Genomic DNA, 27,024 nt, shown 5'->3' on the forward strand with positions numbered 1-27,024 from the left:
CGGTTGAATTCCGTAGGTCGCGGCCAGGTCGGGTTCATTCACAACTTGCACCATGATGTCATTTTGGAATGATATGCTGAAGTTACCTGCGGTGTCAACCCCCCTCCTTCCTGCCACCAATCAATGCGCCCCTCATTTGCATTATTAAAATGACCGTCCACGACAGCCAAAATATCGCATCAGATCTCGCGAGACAATAATGCCTTCAGAAATAAGGGTCAGATGAGCTCTGTGTTTATTTTTTTTTTCACTTTTCTTTTTAGAAGTGCCTGAAAGACTATAATAGAGCGTGGGTATCCAAGGTAATACTAGGTTATGACTCCTTTAAATTTAATTTATGGGATCTGTTCTTCAAATAATTGCTAGCTTGATGATATGAACAAAAAGGAAAGACAATAAGAATTTAAAGAATTTAAGCATTGCTGCACTTAGAGAACAGAAAATAGCACCAACATAATATTTGGGTTGTCACACTCTGATCATCTTCAACCTCCTCAGTGCATCATTAAGGAGAAAAGAAGCTAAATTTCATTATCATTGCACATTGTGCATGCTAACAACTTTAGAAGAAAAACATTCATCTTTTGGATTCAATTTTAAAAAGTTTAGGGTTAAACATGCTTTGAATCTCTACCCAAGTATAGGCCTACCAAGAGTAGGCCTACCCTTACGAAAAAGAAGTATACTTAAAGTTCATTTATGAAGTATACTTAAGTAATGTTCAAGTATATTTTTAAGTATACTTTATGTAGTAAGTATACTAATATCAATGTGTACTTGTAGTACACTTGTAAGTGTACTATTTCAATACTGCTTGGGACTAAATTGGCCCACTTTTAGTATATAAAAGTATACGTTTAAGTGTACTATACGTGTAAGAGTAGTAAACTTTAAGTACACAACTAGGTTTCTCATTTGTAATGCATCTGTACTACAAGTGAACTTATAAGTATACTAGTAGTTTACTATTTTAATACAAGTAGTAAAAATGTTTAGTTTATGAAAGTACACACTGAAGTGTACTCTCAGTAAACTACTAGTTTAGTAGTTTTATACTGCAAGTATACTTGTAAGTTTTCTTTAAGTGAACATAACATTATACTTATAGTTTACTATTAATATATAATTTTTGCACTTGCAGTATACTACTGTTCAAATGTAGATATTATTTTTAATACTTGAAATATACCTTTAACTCTACTTTAATTTTAAAAACATTTTATAAGATTCATGCATCCTTTTTTATCAGCACTTGAATGTCAGTAAGTTTCATAAAGAAAGGCAACATTTTAAACAAAAAAGTTGAGAAAATCACATTTTTGTCAAAGACTACGTCTTGATCAGATTCAGAACGATGATCAAAACACAGATGGAGTAGATCAAGTCCAACACCCCCAAAGCTTCACAGTCATTTTCTCCTCATGGGTTATGCTTCATTTCATTTGGTAATATTAAGCAGTGTTTGATGATCACGTTATTTTACATTTGAGTGAGCAATCTTCTATAACTTGTTTCAGCTTGTTTCAAACATGGATAGTGGGAAAATTCAGTCAATGGTGGGGAAAAGTAGACTGGGTAAACCCAGCCTGATCTGCCGGCGATTTGATTTCACCCTGCAGCTCAGGCTATAAACCTGTACATTCTTCTATCCTCCTTACAAATCCGCAGGGACCAATCACAAACTGGCTTATCCACCTGGCGCACTATTGGCGGGTTTAATCCAATCCAATTCCTTTTAACCTCTCGACAATGCTCAATGGCTTCTTTACTTTAGCAAACAATTCGCTCGAGTGGGTGTAAATACCACTCACTTTCATGTTTTTTTTTTTTTTTGCACAACCTGCAAAAATCGCTCAGTGCCATTGCTGCTTCTGCAAACCGCTGATCAATGCTACAAACCAACACATTTGTTGACACATTTCCTGCCTGGAGTTTTCGCTGCAATGTACGTCACCCGGATTGTTGGTCTGATTGGTTGAAGGACTATCCAATTGCATACAATCAGAGTCATTTGAACTATGCCCGTTGATCACGCCTCTTGTGCAGTAGAAAATACAGAACATACTCTCTAGACTAATGTTCAATCTTAAAAGATTGAGCTTGGTCTGGTGATAGCCAGACTAGGGGAAAAGTAGATTTAGATTAAATTCCTATACACTACCAGTGGACTAGCCTACACAAAAATTCAGATACGCAGAATTAGAAACCTATATCTCTACATCTATAACCTAAATATCTGTTTTATATCAATATTCTAATCAATATTTTCAAACAATGTAAGTTTCATAAGACTGTATATGAAAAACTATGTAAAAAAGTATATTTAATAGGCTACTCGATCAAAAGAGTTAACACAACTACAAGCCAAGTATACTTTGAATACTTAATTATACTTTTAAGTATATCTCGATCAAAAGATTATATATACTTGGACTTTTCTCTCAGTACAAGTCAAGTACACTTAAGTGTAATTTTAAGTATATTTTTGTTAAGTATATAAAATGTAGACTGAAAGTATACTTTCTTATTTTTAGTTTAAAAGAAGTATATTAATAGAACACTTGAAATAAACTTTTTCGTAAGGGTACTTAGAGTTCAGCTGTGGAAAATAAAAAGTGTGATACAATTAGTATTAAACAGCTAGTTAGTGCACCCAAAAATGAGCCATGTCAGTAACCACAGAAGCACATTACAATACTAGAACACTGATGTTGTTTAGTAAAAGCAGTTGCTGTTCTACCACTAACATGTTCCTTATATTTCCATCTCACTAGAGCCCCAAACTTCTACCTAGGTATGTATAAATTCAGATGTATAAATGAGAATTGGATAATAGAATTGTCCAAGTACTGGTGGAATTCCTGACTAACATCTAGACTGCATTGTCAAAAATCTTAAGAGACTGCATGATATTTTCATCCTGCAAAACAAAAGTGGTATTATTAAGCATCTGCTAAAAGTAATAAATGTTTTAATAAAGATAAAATGAGCCTTACTTTTTGGCAGCAGTCACTGAATTCATCAATAGTTACTACACCATCCTGGTTTATGTCCATTTTCTAAGGGGAGGAAAAAAAATGTAATTCAAATGCAGTTTTTCTTTCTTTTGTACAGTGAGGAGTAATCTAGTGATGCATTTCAAAACTGACTTTTCATAGCGATTCTAATAAATATGTCTGCTGCATATCCAGCCTGAACTCAATAAAAAATGTGAACAATGAACAGATTAACAGAACCGGAAGTTGTGATAGTCTTTTCTTCTCTATTGTGAGGTATATAAGAGTGAAACAACTTATGAAACAAGAAAAAAAAAATGTAGGGCAGCACTTGATTTCATCCTTTGGGAATTGATTGGATCGTAGGAACTTGGGAATTGCTAACTAAATGGAGGCAGATATGAATGCCAGTTTGCAGTCAGTTGTGGATGATATTTAGAACGTTTGGGTTCGGGAACGTCAGGTGATCCTACACAGAGCTGAGCAACATAGGAGGCGGCGGAGGGAGAGGGCTAGGAAGTGGACTGCTTTTAAAAATAAAACATTTGGGTTTATTAAGCAGCTCCTTGGATAGAAACGCAGTAGGCCCCTAGCCAAGACCAGAGATCAAGACCTAGGGCAGTGTGAAGTTGTGATAAGACCACCAAAGCCTGATGAGGCATTTGGCCTGAGGGGGACACTCATAAAAGAAGTTGAGGAAAGAAAGCAAGGTCTAGGTCAGCTCCAGTCCTGGGGCATCATAAAAGGTGTACAAGCAGTGCCCTATGCTGTTACACCGGCTCTGGAAGATTCTCAAGGTCATCTGGAGGAGAGGTAAAATAGTACAGCAGTGGCGGGTTGCAGATAGAGTGTAGATTCTTAAAGAGGAGGACACTTTAGGACCAGTCATTTGACCAGTCAATGACTTCTAGTCATTTGTTTCATGGTAGCCAATCAGAGCCAGTGTTTTTACACACATACCAGCACACGCGCCACACACACACCAGCTAAACAGAGATTCGATGAAGCAGCAGAGATGACGAGTCAGGAGCAATCCGATAAAAAGTTGGCATTTTCAAGGTGGAGATATAAGCACTACTTCAAATTCATTTAGGTCAAAGGCAAGAACTAAGGGTGGAACGGTACATGTACCCGTACGGCCGTCACGGTTTGGTGCATACATTTACACGGAGAATACACGGTATAAAAATAAATAAAACTCGCGTGCAAATTAATTAATGTAATGCGGAACTACTGTTATACGCGGGTTCTTTAGGGACACCTAATCTGTAGCCCCGCCTTAGCTCTGAACATGTCTCTGGAGCAGGCTGCGATGTAAAGATTGGAATGCTGGAATGTGTTGTGTGTGTGTGAGAGAGAGAGAGAGAGAGAAAGAGAGGCGCGGGCGCGATCGAAAAGTCGCAAAGTGTTTACATTTGTGTGCGTGCGTGTGCGTGTGTGTGTGTGTGTGTGTGTGTGAGGCGCGGACGCGATCGAACAGTGGAAACATAAAAACATTCCGTAATTTTGTTTATACAGGACATTCAAATTGCAAAGTGTTTCCAAATTCTTTGACATATAGCAACTTTTTTTTTTTCAACAGTAACGCAAATAGTTACTTTCCCTGGTAACGAGTTACTTTTATTATAGAGTAATTCAGTTACTAACTCGGTTACTTTTTGGAACAAGTAGTGAGTAACTAATTACTTTTTTAAAGTAACGTTCCCAACACTGTAGAGCACACAGGCGTGGTCACACATCTACTCAGAGAAGCTAAGGAGAACAGGGGGTACTGTGGTGAGACCTGGCCAACAACTATGGCTTGATACCCCACAAGCTGGTAGAGGAAACACTGGTAAGAGCCTCAGTAAGAGACCTCATCCTAGACTACTAGTGACTTTAGCCTGAAAGTCATAGGGCTAGCAACACTGCCAACATCACGAGGCAGTTGAAGTGCCAGTGCAGCTGGGGCCCTGTCCAAAGTCCTGAGGCTGCTTGCCCGTTGCATCGTGTGCCCCAGCCTGTCTTAGAAGTGTCTGTTCATGTATTAGGATTTTTTTTATGACAAGGGTAAAATAACCCAATGTTCAAACAGGATTAATGGCGCAGTCTGTAAGAATGACAGCTAGTGGTCGAAATAGGTACTGCAGTCCAAATTAGATGTGGGCGATGTGGCAAAAATGTCATATCACGATTTTTTTCAGAAAAATCTCGATTCATGATTTTATCACGATTCTTTTTCATGTTGGTTTTTACTATTTTGCAAGTGACTGAGCATTACAGCCAAACTAATGTCTAAATATAAAATAAAAAAGAATGGCAGATATTTAGGCCAAATTGGCGAAGATAAAAATCGTCTCGGTTACTAATGTAACCCTCGTTCCCTGAAGGAGGGAACGGGAGATGTAACGTCGACGTGACGACGTAATTGGGATCACTTCAGGGAGCCCTATCAACTTTGAGTGTCTACAGAACGAGCCAATGAACGTTGGCGTGCGTGAATCACGTCACGCGCTCCCGCCCCGCAGCGCGGGTATAAACAGGAAGCGGGCGCACGCACACATTGTTTTTCGCTGAGGAGCCGAGATTTGTGACGGCCATGCAGCGATGGTCAGCAACGGTGGCGACGGGACGTTACGTCTCCCGTTCCCTCCTTCAGGGAACGAGGGTTACATTAGTAACCGAGACGTTCCCTTTCAGTCGCTGCTGTTCCATTATACCCCACACAGTGGAACTCTTGGATAACACTGGGAAAGCGTACCTTTCCAGGGGAAAGGACGCTGCGGAGCCACATCCTGCCCGAAGGGAGGTAATATGTGGAGAATACACATATGGACTGGCCGAAGGGGCAGTGCAACATATGGAATGTCACTGGGGTGGCTCCACCCGAAGGGGGAGACTACACCGACAGAAAGACACGGGCTCACCGCAGGGAGCTGGTCGTGGAAGAATACACATATGTGATCGCCGCAGGAATCACCACATATGGAACCCAGCCTAGCACAAGTTACACAAGCATACGAGCACTAGGCCTGGCGTCGGACGCTCCGCAACGTCCGACTGCCGAAGGGGTGCAGAGGAACTCACAGGGTTCGCCAATTGGGGAACTCGACTGGAGCAAAAAGCGCACGTATCCATTCCTAGGAAGGGAGTGGCGCAGCAAGCCGACACTAGAGCGGGAACTTCGGTGTTACCGGCTAGTTGAAGCGAGCACACAGGAAGACACCGGCTCAACATGTAGGCTATAAAACCTAGCGAACGTGTTAGGTGTCGCCCAGCCCGCAGCTCTACAGATGTCTGTCAGCGAGGCGCCGAGTGCCAGCGCCCAGGAAGAAGCGACACCCCTAGTGGAGTGGGCTCTCAACCCGGGCGGGCAGGGCACGCCTTGGGCTTCGTAAGCCAAGGCGATGGCATCCACTATCCAGTGGGCCATCCTCTGCTTGGAGACAGCCTTTCCCTTCTGCTGGCCTCCGTAACAGACGAAGAGCTGATCTGAGGTCCTGAGGCTTTGCGTTCTGTCCACGTACAGACGCAGAGCGCGAACGGGACAGAGAAAAGGCAGGGCTGTGTCTGCCTCCTCCGAAGGCAGCGCTTGCAGGTTCACTACCTGGTCCCGGAAGGGAGTGGTAGGAACCTTGGGCACGTATCCGGGCCGGGGTCTCAGGATCATGTGAAAGTTATCCGGGCCGAATTCTAGGCACGATTCATCGACCGAAAATGCATGCAGGTCCCCTACCCTCTTGATAGAGGCCAATGCAACCAGGAGTACTGTCTTACAGGACAGGATTTTTACTCAGCTGATTGCAGAGGCTCAAAGGGTGGTCTCTGAAGTGCCGAAAGTACCAGAGACAAATCCCAAGAGGGTATAGAGAGTGGGCGAGGAGGATTCAGTCTCCTCGCTCCCCTCAGGAACCTGACGATCAGGTCGTGCTTTCCCAAAGACTTACCATCAACAGCATCGTGATGTGCGGCAATAGCGGCAACATACACTTTAAGGGTGGAGGGAGACAGCCTTCGCTCCAGCCCTTCTTGCAGGAAGGAAAGCACCGCTCTGATCGAGCAAGATCGGGGGTTCTCCTCGTGAGAGGAGCACCAGTCAACGTACAGGTTCCACTTCAACGCATAGAGGCGCCTTGTAGAGGGGGCTCTAGCGGAAGTGATGGTGTCAACTACCGCAGGGTCACCTAGAACCTCCGCGTCCCGTCCAGGGACCAGACATGGAGTTTCCAGAGGTCTGGAAGCGGGTGCCACAGGGTGCCCCGTCTCTGAGAGAGCAGGTCCTCTCTCAGAGGAATGGGCCAGGGAGGGGCTGTCACGAGGAGCACTAGTTCCGGGAACCAGGTCCGGTTGGGCCAATATGGCGCAACTAGCAAGACCTGCTCCTCGTCCTCCCTGACTTTGCACAAGGTCTGTGCAAGAAGGCTCACTGGGGGAAACGCATACTTGTGTAGGCCCTGGGGCCAGCTGTGTGCCAGAGCATCCGTGCCGAGGGTCCCCTCGGTCAGGGAATAGAACAACTGGCAGTGCGACATGTCCGGGGCGGAAAATAGATCTACCTGTGCGGTCCCGAAGCGCCTGAAAATCAGCTGGACCACCTGGGGATGGAGTCGCCATTCTCCTGGTAGCACCTGATGCCGTGAAAGCTCGTCGGCTGCACGGTTGAGCAGGCCCGGAATGTAAACGGCACGAAGCGACCTCAGATGCTTCTGACTCCAGAGGAGGAGATGGCGGGCGAGTTGTGACATGCGGCGGGAGCGTAGACCACCTTGGCGGTTGATGTACGCAACGGTCGCAGTGCTGTCCGTACGGACCAGTACATGCTTGCCTAGTAGCAGCATTTTGAAGCGGCTCAGCGCAAGACGTACTGCTAACAACTCGAGGCAGTTGATGTGCCAATGCAGTTGATAGTCAGGGGGCCAAAACTGATATTAAAACTTTGTCGGACACTTTTTGGTACAAGTATACAACCTATCAAATATTAATATTTATCCCCTCAACATATGTTCTAGCCAGGTTGTCAGCTTAGAAAATGTTTTTTTGTCCATTTTAACACTATATTCTTAAAAGTGGTAAAAGCGGATTTTTTCCCCTAAAGTGCTTCCATTTTCTTCCGTTACCTATTGTAATTTTGGGCAAATGTGCAATATAATCCAACTTATGTGCAAGCATGATCATTAAAAAATAATAATCAATAAATACCACAAGAGTATCACACCACAAGGGGCACTGTTGTGTCAGCGCAGCTGTGATTTGGCAGCAGATTGAGGCAGCAGATCCAGAGAAGATGATCACAGCAGGTGTCAACAGTACAGTCTGAACAAAACTTTATAAAGGAGTGAATCACACAATCACACAACAGATTAACTTGATCTATTTGTCTACACAAACATTTACCTCAAGATTCTACCATTCTACCATCAAATGTTGCCAGAAACAGGTAAGCTAAACTGTTTTCCAACTAGCTATATACTTACCAGACATACACTCACCTAAAGGATTATTAGGAACACCATACTAATACTGTGTTTGACCCCCTTTCGCCTTCAGAACTGCCTTAATTCTACGTGGCATTGATTCAACAAGGTGCTGAAAGCATTCTTTAGTAAGGGTGTCACGATTCTCCAAATCTTCGATTCGATTACATTTTCGATTCTAAAGTCACGGTTCGATTCGATTCTCGATTTTAAAAAAATAAATTGAAAGCACAAGCTATGCCATTTTAAGACTTTTATGCAATATAATAATATCTGACCTTTATTCGCAATACCACACACTACATTGTCAAATTTAAAACGTTTATTAACAACATAATGTAACAATAACTTATATCTTCAGTCAATTGGAAACTTAAACAATATAACCTATTACCTGGCTATTATAGTCCCGGGGCTCCCTGGACTCCTCAGAGCAGTCACAGGCGAATAGCACGCCGTTTTAAATTGGGTTCCCACAGCGTTTGCAACGCATTACGAGAGAACGTTCTCGTAAGGGAATGTAGGCTACTTGGTTACTTGCGTAACCTCGGTTCCCTTAGAGATAAGGGAACGAGTACTGCTTTGCCTTGCCGTGCTATTTCGCTCATATCAGGTACTTCGCTTCAGTCGATTTAAACCTAAAATCCTTTGGCGAGTTTTTTGTGAATTATACTCTCCAGCCACGTCCAAATCGGCGCGCTCAAGCTTGGCAGGGCGCCATGCGCTCCCATTGGACCGTACGCCACTGCTAACTCGCCATAGGTTCGTGCAGTTGCCGCAGCACAGACAATCAGCTCGCTCAGACGAGATATGATGCTCTCGCTGCAATGTGTTTTAAAATAAAGGCTTCAATATTCTCGAGAAAAGGAGTTTTACCTATTACAGGCAAGCCAGGCTGCCGTGACATGGGGGCGTGGCAGCATCGACGATTCCATTTTTTGATTCGATAATCGAGATTGAGCATTAATTTCGATCGATTTCGATTTAAAATCGAAATTGTGACACCCTTATTCTTTAGAAATGTTGGCCCATATTGATAGGATAGCATCTTGCAGTTGATGGAGATTTGTGGGATGCACATCCAGGGCACGAAGCTCCCGTTCCACCACATCCCAAAGATGCTCTATTGGGTTGAGATCTGGTGACTGTGGGGGCCATTTTAGTACAGTGAACTCATTGTCATGTTCAAGAAACCAATTTGAAATGATTCGAACTTTGTGACATGGTGCATTATCCTGCTGGAAGTAGCCATCAGAGGATGAGTACATGGTGGTCATAAAGGGATGGACATGGTCAGAAACAATGCTCAGGTAGGCCATGGCATTTAAACGATGCCCAATTGGCACTAAGGGGCCTAAAGTGTGCCAAGAAAACATCCCCCACACCATTACACCACCACCACCACCACCCTGCACAGTGGTAACAAGGCATGATGGATCCATGTTCTCATTCTGTTTACGCCAAATTCTGACTCTACCATCTGAATGTCTCAACAGAAATCGAGACTCATCAGACCAGGCAACATTTTTCCAGTCTTCAACTGTCCAATTTTGGTGAGCTCGTGCAAATTGTAGCCTCTTTTTCCTATTTGTAGTGGAGATGAGTGGTACCCGGTGGGGTCTTCTGCTGTTGTAGCCCATCCGCCTCAAGGTTGTGCGTGTTGTGGCTTCACAAATGCTTTGCTGCATACCTCGGTTGTAACAAGTGGTTATTTCAGTCAAAGTTGCTCTTCTATCAGCTTGAATCAGTCGGCCCATCCTCCTCTGACCTCTAGCATCAACAAGGCATTTTCGCCCACAGGACTGCCGCATACTGGATGTTTTTCCCTTTTCACACCATTCTTTGTAAACCCTAGAAATGGTTGTGCATGAAAATCCCAGTAACTGAGCAGATTGTGAAATACTCAGACCGGCCCGTCTGGCACCAACAACCATGCCACGCTCAAAATTGCTTATCACCTTTCTTTCCCATTCTGACATTCAGTTTGGAGTTCAGGAGATTGTCTTGACCAGGACCACACCCCTAAATGCATTGAAGCAACTGCCATGTGATTGGTTGATTAGATAATTGCATTAATGAGAAATTGAACAGGTGTTCCTAATAATCCTTTAGGTGAGTGTATAGCTAGGCTAATTTACTTTCATAATTACTAGCTTACTTACTAATAGGTAAATTAAGTTTTGTGCAGATGTGTAATGGAAATATTGTTTTTAATTTATTTGCTTCACAGCAGCCTATTTTACAGTCTGCTATAGCTAAAAGCGTTAATAAGCTTGTTAGATAGCAAAGCCCTCAGCTTATGTCAGAGGACATTGTAGTGATCCACTCAGAAACCAATCAGACTAGTGTAGTGAAAAATGTATTTGCCTTCAGATGAGATAACATGGATCCAGAGGAAGCTGTAAGCCTAGCGTCCAAAGAAAAACAAATAGGAAGAGATATTGATTGGGAACAATGTTTCATTTGTCAAGACAAATATGGAAAATACAGCCAAGATAAAGCCCTTTGATTGAAGTGATTTTTCAGGAAGTGGTGTCTTTGTGCTCTTTCTTGAGATTATTGTAGTATAATATTGTGCAATATTTTTGCAATATAATAGACACACACCATTATTTGCATTGCGCTTAGCTTGACCTTGCTTATTCAATCCATTCAGTCTCAAAGGGATGAGACTGACAACCCGAGAGCCAACCTCTGCCAACCTGAGAGCCACTGCTTTGATGGGGAAAAACATACCTTTGCCATAGGACTATTACATAGTTATTACTACTAACTAGTTACTAACCCCCAACCCTAAAGAAGTGAGAGAGCAGTTTTGTTAGGATGGAATTAATAACTATAGTGATATGTGAATGTAATATAATTTGTGTTACAACCTGGTACACTAATTAAGTCAAATAGCACCATAGACCATCATCTACAGTTCTAAATTTCCGCCTTGACATTAAAGTATTATAACTTGTGCAGCATTGCACTGTCTCTCCCTACAAGCTTTAAACTTTGCTTGACTCATTCCCATAGATATGGGTACTGATTGATAGAGGTTTTGGGATACTAGGTTATGTTTCCAAGCTGATATTCACTTTGAAAACTGGTTCTCTTTAGGCGGAGATAGTTTTTTTCATGTTCTAGTTCTGTTGTCTCTTACACTGTACAATAAATGTTCATTCTGACACTTCGGCAGACATCCCATGAGTGTTGGCTTTCATTTGATACCATTTTTATGAATATGGTCCTTGTGGTTGTGGAGATATTCAACATTTACTGTTGGCATGTCGTGTTGAGCAGGAAACCAAAAAATTGGCCTGAAATTGCTTGTACAAGTCACACAAAAAAAAATTCACAATTGACAACCACCCTAATATCTTACCTATGGGTGTCTTCTAACTAAAAAAATAGGGTGACAGCTTGTACCAAAACATGTCCGCAAAAGTCTTAACGGAAGCCCTTTTCAGAATTGGCCCCCTGACTATGAGGCCCCGTCCACAGACCTGAAGCTGCATGCCCGTTGTACGTGGCCCCCCAGCCGGTGGCAGAGGCATCCGTGGAGACCACAGAGTGCCTGGACACTTGTTCCAGGGGAACACCTGCCCGCAAGAACGAAAGGTCCGACCACAAGCTGAGAGTTTGGTGACAGTGCAGAGTCACTTGGACCCGGCACGAGCCGCTCTGCCACGCCCATCTCGGGACTTGATCGTGGAGCCAGTGTTGGAGCGGCCTCATATGAAGCAATCCGAGCGGCGTAACCGCGGCTGCAGATGCCATATGCCCCAGGAGCCTCTGAAAAATTTTCAGTGGTGCCGCTGTTCTGCGTCTGAGAATGCTCACGCAGTTCAACACTGACTGGACACGGGCCTCGGTGAGGCACGCTGTCATGTTGATCGAGTCCAACTCCATACCGAGAAAAGAGATCCTCTGCCCGGGGGTGAGTTTGCTCTTTTCCCAGTTGACCCGAAGCCCTAGGTGGCTGAGGTGACTGAGCACCATGTCCCTGTGTGCACACAACTGCTCTCTCGACTGGGCCAGAATAAGCCAGTCGTCGAGGTAGTTGAGGATGCGAACACCACGCTCGCACATGGGAGCAATGGCCGCCTCCGCGACTTTCGTGAAGACGCGGGGCGACAGGGCCAGCCCGAAGGGTAAGACCTTGTACTGATATGCCCGCCCCTCGAACGCAAAGCGAAGAAACGGTCTGTGTCGAGGGAGAATCGAGACATGAAAGTACGCGTCCTTCAGGTCGATCGCTGCAAACCAATCTTGGGGACGGATGCATTTGAAAATCCGTTTCTGCATAAGCATCTTGAATGGTAGCCTGTGAAGGGACCGGTTCAGGACGCGCAGGTCCAAGATTGGTCGTAACCCACCACCTTTCTTGGGTACAATGAAGTACGGGCTGTAGAAGCCGGTCTTCATATCGGCTGGAGGGACCGGCTCGATCGCGTCCTTCGCCAGTAGGACTGCGATCTCTGCCCTGAGCACAGGGGCATTGTCCGCCAGAACACGGGTGAACAGAATGCCCTTGAAAGCAGGGGGACGCCAGGCGAACTGAATCGCATAGCCGAGTCTGATGGTACGGATGAGCCAGCGAGACGGGCTGGGGAGCGTTAACCAGGCTCCCAGAGACCGAGCAAGCAGGACCAACGGCACCACAGACGTACCCGGGGTGGAGCAGCGCGGCGGAATGCAGGGACCTGACTCGGACGGCACAGCGGCCCGAAGTGGGGTCTGAGTGTGTGGTGCAGCACATACCTGCTTCCGTTGAAGGGCAGAGTGAGTGTGCGGAGGCGTCAGTGCGTCCGGGACACAGCCACTGCTGCCTGCTGGCGATGAAAGAGGGGGCTCGGGAGTGACAAGGCATGGCGGCGTCGTCGACTACCAAGCGCGCCCTCTTGGGGCCCAGAGGTTTCAGAAATTGCTCTTTTTTTTTAAATGTGGGTACCACTTACCCGTGGGTCAGTGGCGGAACACAAAGAAAAGGAAACAAAAGATTCTCCGCCCGGCCCTCCACCGGGGGAAGGAGTGGCGCCTTCGCCATCTCCTGAAGAGCAACTTGATCCACCTCTGGGCCGCCCGTCTCAGGGTTGTTTGCACCGTCGCTTCCCTCCTGGTTTGGCTGCGGCCTGGAAGGGCGGGGTCGGCTTCCTACGGCTTGCTTCACGCTGAGGCCTGGATGGTTGCTGCTGATGGGGCTTAGCGGGAGCGGAGGACGCCGCAGAAGGCAGACCTCGGCGACGAGTAGACGGAGGGTCTGCGGCCGGCGGACGGATGGGAGCAGCAGCGGTCCGCCGGGGCAGGATGTGCCGGATGGCCTCCGTCTGCTTCTGTGCGGCCGAGAACTGCTGGGCAAAGCTCTCGACCACGTCGCCGAACAACCCAACCTGGGAAAGAGGGGCATCCAGGAACCGATATTTATCGGTGTCCCTCATATCCGCCAGGTTGAGCCAAAGGTGGCGTTCCTGGACCACCAAGGTGGACATCGCCTGACCGACTGAACGTGCGGTTTCCTTCGTCGCCCAGAGGGCGAGGTCGGTTGCCACACGGAGCTCCCGGAGGAGCTCTGGTTCAGAACCACCCTCGTTCATGTCCATGAGCGCCTGGGCCTGGTGGACCTGTAAGAGCGCCATGGCATGGAGGGCGGAAGCAGCCTGTCCACAGGCCTTGTAAGCCTTCGCCGTTAAACCGGACGAAAACTTACAGGCCTTGGACGGGAGGCGTGGATTACCCCGCCAAGAGGAGGCGGACGCCGGACACAGTTGCATCGCGACGGCCCGCTCCACTGGGGGGATATCCACATACCCCTTAGCTGCCCCGTCGTCGAGGGTGGCGAGGGGGGAGGAGCCACTAAGACGGCTTCGGGGCACTATACGGTGCCTTCCACGTCCTAGAAAGCTCCTCATGCACCTCCGGAAAGAAAGGTACCGGGGCGGCGCACTGAGAACCAGCACGGCCCGCCCCGAGAAACCAATCGTCCTACCGAGAAGGTTCGGGATGTGGTGGAGGGTTCCACGCAAGCCCAACCTTCTCGGCGGCCCGGGAAAGCATGGCCGCCCATTCTGGATCGGTCTCGGACAACGCTACACGCCCCGAGGGGGGTAACGCAGCCGAGTCGTCATCTCCAGAGGACTGAAGCTCCCCCTCCGATGCTGCGATCGACATCTGGTCGTCAGGAGGAGCCCTAAAGGAAACGGTTGGTCGTTCAGGAGAAGGACCAAGACGTTCACTAAGGGACTCCAATGGCAGCAGCGCTTGTGAGGTGTGAGGGGCCCACAGAGATTGACTCGACGGGGAAGCCCTCATGGTAATCCTCAGTTCACCCTGGTCATGCACCGAAGTAGGTCTATTCTGCGGGGCAGAATAAACACTAGATCGGGGCATAGGCGAGGGGACTGGTCCCTTGAGGTAAGCGAGTCTCGATCTAAGCGCTGAGATAGTCATATTCCCGCAATGGGAACATGAACTATCCACAAAAGCTGCCTCAGCGTGTTGAATGCCCAAACACGAGAGGCAACTACTGTGGCCATCTGCTGGCGCCAGGGAACGACGGCATCCAGAAACGCACAAGCGGAATGACATCTTGAAAAAGACGCAGGGTCACGCTTGTGTTGCTCTGAGTGATTTTCTCTTTGTGTTTTGTTGTTTTATTAACATTTAAAGGGATAGTTCCCCCAAAATGAAAATGGTCATCATTTACTCTAAGTTGTTTTAAACTCAAATAAGTTTATTTCTACTGTTGAAAATAAAAGTTATTTTGAAGAATGTGGCTAACCAAACAGCTGGTCCCCAGTGACTAGTATATTTTTCCTACTATGGAAGTCAATGGGGACCAGCAACTGTTTGTTAATGGTTAGCCGCATTCTTTTGTGTTCAGCACAAGAAAGAAATTAATAAAGGTTTGGAACAACATTAGAGTGAGTAAATAATGACAGAATTTCATTTTTGGGAGAACTATCCCTTTAAGGACAAGCGGCAGCTTGTTTACTATTAGGCTATACTGTCACTTTAAGGTTTACTATTAGGCTATACTGTCACTTTTTTTGGTGTGTCCACCAAAGCGTTTTTTCACGCGGCTGGAGTGTTTTTTTCAATTGTTTTCAATGGGAGAGCCGCGTTTTTAAAACGCCATGAGCGTAACAAGGCGCTGAGCGTCTTTTTCACGCTGAAGCACTGAGCGTTCAGCGTTTTTTACAGGTCGCCGAGAGTTGAAGGATGTTCAACTTTTGGTAAAACGCAGCGCTCATCACATCACTTTTTACCAAACCGTCCAATCACAGTGGAGGAGGGGCGGGACTAATACCACACCGACCAACCGCGTCCGCCACATTCTGCTTGTACAACGTACGTCAACAGATGACAACAACAAGCATAATAACGGAACAAAATCATTTAAAACAAGAGCCAGAGAAAATACATTACATTGTATCGACATTTTAATATAGAATCAACACAGAAACAAAATATGTGTGAAATGAGATACTAGTAACACTTTCGCGGATATTCCGTATCATAACAAGCAAAGTGTCTCAACTGAAAAAAATGCAACGCTGGCAAAACGCTTTCAAGCGCCCACAGCTAGGCGTTTTCAGCAGAGCGCCTAGCGTTTTCAGCTGGTTAAAAACGCTTTGGTGGACACACGGCCTAAGACCGGCACGCATCTAATAAACACGCATATGACACACACACACGATTTTCTCTCAAATGTTTGCTTTCACTTAAGACATAACCAACTGTGTTTATGTAAACCTTGTGTGTATTTGACAGTATAAGCTCAATAAGACTCGAAAGATAACGTAGTCCAGTAACCAGGCGCTGTTTGATAGGCTTTTCAGTGCGCTTCGGTTGTAACCGCTCAGAAAAGCACGTTTTAACAGCGCATCAGCATGCGAATGAAATGTTTAACCGGCAAGGCTTCAAAGCACATGCAAATAATGAACTTTTGTGAATTGCAGTCTCCTGTGAGTGTAACTCTACCTCTGCGTAGAGAATGTATGTTGAGATGGAGGCGCCAGAACTGCAACTGATAAAAAGCACTGAAGCACGATATTACGATATTTCTTCAAAAGTAGATCGTGGAGACATTTGTATCGTTTGATATCGCACACCCCTAGTCCAAATTCAAAACATCGGAGATCGTTGTTTCCCCCGCCCCCCTCCTCCTCAGACTCAACACTCACGCGGGTTGGACACGCAACAGGAACGAGCTAGCCTAGAAATCTAGACACACCCTAGCAGCAGCAATATGTATTTTGCAGCCAGGGTAGTCTAGCAACTCTCCATTGACTTTCGAGCTGCAAAAACCTAAATTGGGTCAGGCCAATCACGTCGTGTTTAGAGTAGGCGGGGCGGGCTTAACATAATGACAACAAAGTTGCGACGGTTCCCTGTTACTTGAAAACAAAGAATGGCAGCTGCTGCTGGAGAACAGTCTTTCGAATCGGCTTTGGCCGCGAGTCTGGAGGACTTGGAGTTAGGTTTTTCTTTGAGAAAAGAGCAAAGAACGGCACTTAAGTCATTCTTAAAAAAAGGGATCTATCAACTAGCTCCGCTGTTGGGAAAACGCTCTGGTTGGTTGAAGCGCTGTCCTATTGCGTGCAGAGTGAATATGAAAGACAGCCGTTTATCCCACCCCTCAGATTGAGCCGTGTCTATGGTGAGTTGCCAGACCTAACATCTTGACGTAGGTCTGGCTTGCCAGGCTAGGAACGAGCGCAACTGACAATGAAAGCAGGGGACACTTACACACTGTAAGTTGATGAGTTGATTTAACCATGTTTTAATATGCTCTCGTTCATAGAGATTTTTAGATGGATACTGAGGCTTTTTAGTTCGGGTAGAATCTGCAATCTCTGACCCATTTTGTTTTCTGGCTGCAAAACGCTGTTTCCTGCCAACTGGCATCCCGGGGTGTCGAAATACTATTGGGTGAACTGGCAGTGGGCGAGATTACACAGACCAAAACAAAAACAGACATTCCAACACGGAACACACATTTCAAAGTAAAATAACTGGCAGTAGCATTGTTTTTCAGAGAAACGAGTATGTGAACTAATGTTGTAGTATGTTTCCTAAATATCTGCAAAGATATTATGGTATTTTTATGATTTAGTAGAGTGAAAAAGCAACATACAGCACCTTTAAAATTCATAGTGCTTTTAGTGCTACTCCTGTGGACATTTCATATGGAGGGTTAGGGTTAGGGTTAGGCTTGATCTTTTACCAGTTGACCCAAAGTGAAGTATTTTTAGTATTGTATTGACAACTGGAGGTTATCTGAATTGTCATGACTGAAAAAGTCAGATTAGTTTTCGTAAAGTGTATTAGGAATTTTCATGACAAGAGTAAAATAACACAAGTTCAAATGACCTGTGGACATTTCATCTGCACACTGCTATATAAAGCAAAATTGCACATATTTTCAAAAAATGTAAGCATAGTTACATTTTCCCATTATAATATTGTAAAACTGCAGTACTTGGAAGAAAATGCTGACGTGTTGCCTCACTGCCTCCTCTTTGAGCCGTGGATGGATAGATTTCCCCATCAAATCATAAATAGACTTCAAAATATCCAACATTTCCTGAAACAAAAAGATTAAATACACAGTCTTTGCATTCAGTACATCACAGACCAAACCTCACAAGGTGTTTAGTCCTTGACATTAGAGTGTTCAGACCTCTTTAGTAATCTGTCCATCTTTGTTGATGTCATATAGATTGAAAGCCCAATTCAGCTTCTCTTCAGTAGTACCTCTCAACAAAACAGAGAGATCACAGACTAACTCCTTTAAAAGCAAAAAAAAAAAAAAAAAAAAAAGCAGAAATGTCAAAGCCTCCTTTAATGCTTCCATTTAACACATATGAACACGTTAAAGTTACTGCAGTCTTAAAGAATGGACATAATAAAGTAGCTGTACGTTCTTTCTAATCTTTTATCCAGTGTTAAAGATTTAAACATCTGAAAACATTAAAACATTGAAAACATTATCTATTGCAAAAATCTGAATCAAATTAATGTCAAATATAAAGGATAATCAATAGCGATACTGTATCCAAACTATTAAAGCCATTCAAAACATTGACTTTTTGTGCATATTTGCATATTTTGCATATTTTTTCTACATAAATGTTTGTCCCAATCTACAAAAAAATTTCGTTAAAAATCCTTACCTCAAAACTAAGAGAGCCATTCTTATCTTTATCAAATGCATTGAAGAGAAACTGAGCGTACTTTGATGAATCTGAGAAAATAATAAATACAATTATATTACTGCAGAAAAAAAATTTGATGCTTTAGATTTTTAGGTTTCTGTAACATGTATATATCTAAACATTTTTCAAAGAAATAGTATTATAATGGCATGGCAGCCAGTTTTACTTTTATTATATATTTATTTGAATTGGTTTGGCCGGTCCCATAGCTTAATAAAATCAGGATTTGAACTGAATCTGGTAATAAAATGGCACAGTTAATATATATTTTCTTTTCCAAGGGGATAAAAAGTTATACTGGTTTTTATCATATTATATTGTCACTTTAAGAGTTGTAACTTTCTGTTAAAATTGTGTGAAAGATATCACATCAGACCAAAAGGAGGAGACACTGACTGCAGTGTGCAGAAAAAGATCTCGGTCTTCCAACTGTCACATTACAAAGTATTTTCATGTGATTTGCACATATTTTTAAATACTGTAATTTACTAATAGCCTTTAATGCCTGCACAATAGATCTTTAACACTTGATCACTTGATTTTATAGAGAATTTGCTTTTAGTTTCCTATTAAAAACTATATTAAAGGTGGCAATATATATATATATATACACATACACACTTCTTTTTTTTTTTTTTGCTAAACATATTTAATAATATAAACTTTAAGTGGACCAACCTCCCAGTGGGAAGAACACAGCATAGATGTTTTTAAATGTGTCCTCATTCACAACTCCACTTGGACATTCCTAGTAAAAACAGGATCAGAACAGCAATATTTAAGGGACTGTGATTTCTCCAAAGAGAGCAGAAGCTTGAAAATGACAACATCATTTTTTATTTCTACACCCAGCAGGTGAGGTTTAACTGAACTCTCACATTCTTGAATCCTCTATAGAGTAACTGCAGCTCTTGTCTGGAGAAGTGGGTCTGCGACTGCAGTTGCTCCAGATTTTCCGGTTGATACCGCACCGTTGTGCTCTCTTGTTCTTCGTCCTCATTATCTACAACATAGCACATACAGATGCCATTATTATTTTTTTATGGGCAATACAGCTTCTGTATCAAAGAAAGAATAACTATTTTTTATTTACTGTGATATGCAGGTGTTCAGACACACCCTTGTTCACAATCTGTCCAATGACACCTAGAGCTTTATCTTTAATTATGAATCCTGGCACTAGCAGGTGTCCAGTGACACTAATTACACAAACACTTGCCTTTTTGATGAATAATGAAAAGAGAGTGACATGTATTGATGGCTTTTTCAAGCCCATTTACACTTTTACCCTTTTACACATTGCCTTTGATTTGAGAAACTACATTAGGGTCAAAACAGATTTTGTGTCTTTACTTCAATAATGGATCATAACAAAATGTGTTTAGGTAGCATGCAAGTATTTAGTTTATAGTGCAGTACTGTATTTTTTATTTTTTATTGTTTTTTTATTTATTTTTGTATAACTCTGTTTTGATATTTAAAGCTGTTCATAAAATACTTAACCGTTTAGTGGCTATTACGTACAGTATGTGAGGTTCAATATTCATAGCATAAACTGCTTAACAGGTCCGCTGGCCTGTTTCCATGAATTTTATTAAATATTCACCACTGTGCCTTAGCAGGTCAGGTAACTAGTGGTGTCTCCTTTAGGACATCCATAATACCTCTGTCCCAGTTTCTCATGAAGAACGTCCTGGTGCGGGTTGATGCTTGCAGCCCTAAAGAAGCAATGGTTTTAACAAGATATAGTCCCTGTGCTTAAAAAAGTTCTACTTCTAGCCTTTATCCTTGTCCAAGTATGAGAAATAGCCAATACCATTTCTGAGGAAATACAGAAGAAAAAAAAGGCAATGCTAATTTGATAAAACAATGATAATTGCATAAAACCTTTATTAAAACATCCAGTCTTATTTGAACTATACTGCTAATTACTATTTGAAGGTCAACATGTTCATGTTTAACAACTGTTTTTGTATGAGGGGATTAATATATTGGGGTACAATGGGACTAATAAATTGGGGTACAAGAATGACCCACTTAAAGACTGGTCAAGATTTTACAAGTTGCTCCTAAAACATAATCAATCATGTCACAACACCCACCACTTAACTGTTCACATTTCACTGGAGAGGTCGTGTGCTACAAATAACCAGAGCAGATTTGAGAGTCTAGTTCTGGATCTGCAATGTGTTTAAAGGGAAACTTTTATGCATAAAACATCAATCACGTGTGTTATAGACATAATATAGATTTACCCATATGGTCACTCCGTGTCAAATCAACCAAATTTCAGAAACTTCCCTGGCTCAATTTTTTTATTTTGTTAATATTTTTTATGAAGAAAGACAAACATAAATAGTGATTAAAGCCAAAATATTAGATGTTATGGATGAAGATTTACTGAGTAATCCAATATTTTGTTGAGGGGGGTCAGAATGATCATTTTCACTGGAGATTTGGAGCCAAATTACAGAATATTTCACTCTATTTTAGGACTGAGAATACAGTTGTGAGGAAACCTAAAATGAATCATTGCACACACAAGAAACTGAGACAAAACAGCATTATTAACAAACAAACAAAAAAATGCTTTGGCTCAGATGAAAGAGCAAATCGAATGGTGTCTGATAGAAGAAAACATTTTCTATAAAAATAGCTTTTTTGGAACATTTATATAAAAATGACACATTTTTCTCCATATTCATAAGTTAACCATATTTGTTAATTTCAAGAGCTTAATTTGAATGTAAATTCATTAATTGTCCTCTCATTGCCAAAGTGTGCTGTAAGGAGTGTGTTAATCATTATTTCCCTGCTGATTAGCAACATGACACAGTATCACTTTCATAAATGTCTGCTTTGGCCTGTTTTTGAAGTAGAAAGGGAAAAAAGATTGAATGGTTTGTAGCTATTTTTGTCTCATGATGCTTTTAAGGCATAAATACAGACTGAGCAGTGAATCCCCAGTGGAAACCAATCAACTGGATTAAATGAATCAAATACTAAATGTAAGTATCCATCCAGAATGCATGAATTTCAAATTACGGAAGGTACTTCTCAGCTTCTCAAAGGCAAAAAAAATTAAGCAGAAATGTGGCGGATAAAATTACCTGAAAAAGATACTGGTGTCTCCAATACTTAATTTATGGCATTATTAAGGGATCATCAGTGTCTTATGGTTGGCAATGGAATGATGGAGTGTGTAATTATATTTAGTCCCACAAGGATATGAAGCATAGCCAAGGGAAAAATGAAATTAATTACAACTCTCATCCACAAAGTTAAGACCATTAATGATTAGCACTGTAATTTCAGTAATAAACCAGTTTATATTAAAACCTTAAATAACACTATGGTGGATTTATTATTTATTTATTATTAATTATTATTTACATTATTATGGTATACACATCTGTGCTATTTTCAGACTAAAAGATGTTAGAGACAGTTAGCCAACCTCTATAGGAGTTAAACATGGCTCTGTATTACCTTGGCAAGGTATTTGATCTACAACTCTTACATTAAATATTAAGTATTTCAGTAAAATGTGTAATTACACCCTTCAATATTTCAGTAAAATGTGTAATTACACCCTTCAAGAGTCAAGGGAGAAAAAGAGGTGTAAGGCATGAACTTACAAGCAGCCTGGTTTAAACACCCATTGACCTTTCTATTAGCATAAGTGTTGCAATGTGATATGTAAAAATATCAGAATATTGTAAATTCCATTTAGATTGACATATATTAACAAATGTAGAACTTTCCAAAAAGTTTATTACTTTGCTCAATAGTTAATAACATCTATAAAAATGTTTAAAAAAAAACTTGCACTGACAGTTTGAGTTGAAAAGTTAAAAAAATGTTCCTTGCTATTATTTTGATGCCATTTTACTCATTCCTCATCAAAACTTTTGTAGTGAGATTGGTCTTAGATCTGTGTCATTCTAAAAAAAAACTTTAAATTGAGCTATTGTAATTTAAGTGTATAATGTTGTTTTCGTGGGCATTTCTAGTTTGGTATGGTTACTTCTAGCCTGATGTCGGTTTTTGAAAATGAAATATGAATCGTTGTCGTGGGAAAATGACATATGGGAAACTAAGGAGGGGTGTACAGCAAGCAATTTCTTATGGTGGGGTATTTTTGAAAGTCAGTTTAAACAGATGCCTGGAAGTCTTACATGTAAATAGAAAACACTGTTGAGCATTTCCACGGTTATAGGACAAGCAAAAATACACGTATATTCACAATGAAACCATGCTGTTGATACACGCTGATTTTATTCCATTTCCTTTTTTTTTTTTTAAGGACATCTGTATTAGAATATTGCGGGTTGTCAGAAAAATGGAAAAAGTAAAACAATTGGATTAACCAAAATAAATTGCAATTATTTAATTAATCTGCAAAAGATGTATTGTTTTGCTCAAACACAGAGCATTGCCAAGGTAATGGGTTTGACTAATAATATAGACTATACATTCAGTGCAATGTTGCTTTGGATAAAAGGAGCAAATGTAAATGACAACTGCCCCTGGTCTGTCTTACTGGTGTGTGCTGGTGTGTACAACTTTGATTTTTCAAATTTGAAAATAAAACAAATTACTGGAGTAAATTTTACAAGAAAATACAATTTCAGTTCCCTTTCAGTCGCTCACGTTCAACATTTCGTCGACGTGACGACGTAATTGGGATCGCCTTGAGACCAATCTACTTCGAGTGTATTAAAACGAGCCACTGCACATTGGCATGCGATAATTGTATCAGCTGCTCTGCTTGCAGCGTGAGCATATAATGAGCAGCAGGTGAGTCGCAAATTTGTCTTTTGCTTCGGAGCCGATTGGTTGTACTGTTTCTGCTCTACTTCAAAAGAAGGAAACGAGTCTGCTTCTTCAGGAGAACGCCTCTTCAAAGCTGGTGTTGGTGTTACGGCGCAGACAGTGCTGGCCGCGATCTCACAGAGAGCCACCAAAACAGCTGTTTTCACAGCTCAGAATGTTGTGCCTTCAATGAGAATGTGAGTGCTCACATCAGGCTTGCACTATCTTGTGCCGTGGTCATCTCCCGGTCATCCCATTCAGTTTTTCCTGAAAAAGCATACACGGTTTGACACTGCGTCTTTATCAAGATGTCATTCAAACCGTGTGTTTCTGGATAAGGTCGTTTCCTATCCACATATGACGACCACAATCACTGTTTCACATGCCTGGGCTTAAGCGTGCTGAAACTGCGCTCGTGGGTGGTTTATGTTCTCTCTCCACGTCGGCACGTTGTTCGTCTTACCTTTCTCATAAAGGTTTAAACGATCAGCGTGCCGTGTGCCATCAAGCAGCCGGCTGACAGCGCGGGTTGTCACGACAACCCAGCGCGCATCGTTCGGCGTTCTAGATGAGAGACTCAAGTGCCTCAAACGAGGTGGAGTCCCCTTGCCTATGCCCCGATCTAGTTCTTCTTCTGGTACAACAGAAAAGGGCTACTTCTGCGGGCGACCCAGATTAGTATAGCTGCTCTTCCCTGGAGGAGGGCCCGGTGGAGAACTTCCGTTGAATCATTTTGTTCCACCACTGGCGTCTCAGCCAGTGGTACCAAATTCTCAGCAAAAGCAGCTTCTCTATCTCTGGGTCCCAAGAGAGAGAGGTTGGTGGTCTGCGACACTATGCCTTGCCACCCTCTGCCCCCTCTTGCTTCGCCAGCGGCAGCCTGATGCGCTCGCGTCTATGCTATCTCACTCATCCCCTGCTGGTCGGTGGAGTCAGGAGTGTTGCACTGCACACTCAGACCCCACTTCAGGCCACTACACCGTCCGAGTCGGGTCCCTTCCTGCCCCACTGCAGGTACGTCTTGCACGGTTCCTGGGAGCCTAGCTAGCGCTTCCCAGCCTGTCTTGCTGGCTCATCCGTACCATCAGAATTGGCTATGCAATTCAGTTTGCCCGGTGTCCCCCGGCCTTCACCGGGCAGAGATCGCAGTCCTACTGGCGAAGGACCCGACTGAGCCGGTCCCTCCAGCCGATATGAAGACCGGCTTCTACAGCCCATACTTCATTGTACCCAAGAAAGTGGGTACAATGTCCCTCTTTCTTGGGTACAATGAAGTACGTTGTACGTGTCCCTGGGGGGACACGTACAACGGGCATACAGCTTCAGGTCTGTGGACGGGGGCCTAACTGCTTTGGCACATCAACTGCCTCGAGTTGTTAGCAGTACACCTTGCGCTGGGCTGCTTCAAAACACTGCTACTAGGCAAGCATGTACTGGTCCGTACGGACAGCACTGCGGCCGTTGCGTACATCAACCACCAGGGTGGTCTACGCTCCCGCCCCATGTCACAACTCGCTCGCCATTTCCTCCTTTGGAGTCAAAAGCATCTGAGGTCGCTTCGTACCATTCATATTCCGGGCCTACTCAACCGTGCAGCCGACAAGCTCTCACGGCAGCAGGTGCTACCGGGAGAATGGAGACTCCATCCCCAGGTGGTCCAGCTGATTTGGAGGTGCTTCGGGACCGCACAGGTAGATCTGTTTGCCGCCCTGGACACGTCCCACTGGCAGCTGTTCTTCTCCCTGACCGAGAGCACCCTTGGCATTGATGCTCTGGCACACAGCTTGTCCCGGGGCCTACGCAAGTATGCGTTTCCCCCAGTGAGCCTTCTTTTTACACAGACACTGTGCAAAGTCAGGGAGGACGAGGAGCAGGTCTTGCTAGTTGCGCCGCATTGGCCCAACCGGACCTGGTTCCCCAAAGTAGTGCTCCTCGCAACAGCCCCTCCCTGGCCCATTCCTCTGTGAGAGGACCTGCTCTCTCAGAGACGGGGCACCCTGTGGCACCCGCGTCCAGACCTCTGGAAACTCCATGTCTGGTCCCTGGACGGGATGTGGAGGTTCTAGGTGACCACGTGTATTCTGCCACGATCAGCTCCCTGCAGTGAGCCTGTGTCTTTCCCTTGGCAGAGTCCACTCTGCCGTCAATGTCCGGTGTAGTCTCCCCCTTCTCAGGCTGAAGCCACCCCAGTGACACTCCATATGTTGTACTGCCCCTAACCGGCCAGTCCAAATGTGTTATAGCAAATTAGCTCTAAAGTAATATTAATAATCAATCATAACTTCTTATAATTGATTATGAATATTTGGATCAGTTAATATAATTAACTTAATGTAGTAAAATTTATATTACAATCAATCCACCTGTTATTCCTGTGAACACTAATTGTTTATTGTTTATTAATTCTAAGAAATGTTAATTTCTGAGGGAGGGAAATGTCTTTCTTACTGTACAGTACTATTACGACATAACATCTCACGTTCCCTCCTTCAGGAAACGAGGGTTACATACGTAACCGTGACATTTTTCTACTACAAGATTTTATTATTAATTCAGTGTTGCCATATGTGTGTTTGTGAAATTTACTAAAGATTTCTGAGTCAAAAGTGTTTCTACAAAAAAGTATTTTCATTGTAGACTTATGTCAAATATGTCTTATGTCTTTGTTCTTTTAAAAAATGTTTGTTACTTTTTAATGTTTACATTTGTGTAGCTACATTATGTAATGCATAACAGATAATTTGTTAAAGTAAATTTAAATAGAAAAGTCATGAACGTTAATTATACATTTTCACACACAGTAGTCATATTAGAATATTCATGAACTGATTAGATTTAATTAATCAATTAATTAAATTTATTTTAATGTAGTCTAGTACCCGATTTCTAATGTAGACCTATGAAATAATTTAACTCTCGTAAAGCAATTATTTAGCAGTTAATGTAAACAATTTTGGAACAAAAGCTGATACAGGCTAAATGAAGTTCAGAACAACAAAGCGACAGAATGATGCAAACTTTTTAGTCTCGGTGCAATGCGGTAAATTATATCCAGAAAAATATTGTTACAAACTGGTTACCTGAGTTCAGAGTTCCTGTGATTAAGCGAGCAATATGCTGGGTAAACTTGATCAACTGACGCTTGCATCGTCGCCGTCGGCTGCTCATTTTCAGAGAAAGAATGGAAGCAAAAGCGAGTTCTCCGATTTATTCCAATGTGCTATCAGGTTGGATTTCACTGGTTTCAGTTTCCTATCAGGCAGGCTAAATGGATGGACAGTGACGCTGAGAGCGAATAACCCCCCCGCCCCCTCTCTCTCTCTCTCTCTCTCTCTCTCTCTCTCTCTCTCTCTCTCTCTCTCTCTCTCTCTCTCTCACTCACACACACACACACACACACACACACACACACACAAACACACGCACGCACACATAGGTTTTCTTCATTTAATTACAGATCACCATTATTTTGGTGTACTGTCTCTCTACATCAGACCATTTGTATAGCCTACTTAAGGTTTATTATTATTATTATTATTTTTTTTTTTTTTTTTT

General features: G+C 43.1%; 1 protein-coding gene across 1 annotated transcript; it reads right to left on the bottom strand.

Annotated features, from left to right (window-relative positions):
* Positions 1-261: 261 nt before the first annotated feature.
* Positions 262-26,735, bottom strand: kcnip4b (potassium voltage-gated channel interacting protein 4b). The gene is made up of 8 exons (XM_081360890.1): positions 26,550-26,735; positions 19,533-19,657; positions 19,333-19,402; positions 18,613-18,683; positions 18,120-18,227; positions 17,919-18,023; positions 2,997-3,059; positions 262-2,920 (listed from the first exon to the last, which is right to left on the bottom strand). Exons 1-8 carry the CDS (start codon positions 26,635-26,637, stop codon positions 2,873-2,875), a joined length of 678 nt encoding a protein of 225 aa, XP_081217016.1. The 5' UTR covers positions 26,638-26,735; the 3' UTR covers positions 262-2,872.
* Positions 26,736-27,024: the final 289 nt, after the last annotated feature.

This window comes from Scardinius erythrophthalmus (genome assembly GCF_964197995.2).
Source record: "Scardinius erythrophthalmus genome assembly, chromosome: 3".
NCBI lineage: Eukaryota > Metazoa > Chordata > Actinopteri > Cypriniformes > Leuciscidae > Scardinius > Scardinius erythrophthalmus.

Excerpts from the sequence above, each read along its gene's own strand:
- kcnip4b (XM_081360890.1), bottom strand. The coding sequence starts at position 26,637 with ATGAGCAGCCGACGGCGACGATGCAAGCGTCAGTTGATCAAGTTTACC. Across the intron at positions 19,658-26,549 it reads CACAGGAACTCTGAACTCAG|ATAATGAGGACGAAGAACAA; the intron begins GTAACCAGTTTG and ends GCTATGTTGTAG. Across the intron at positions 2,921-2,996 it reads TCAGTGACTGCTGCCAAAAA|GATGAAAATATCATGCAGTC; the intron begins GTAAGGCTCATT and ends TTTGTTTTGCAG.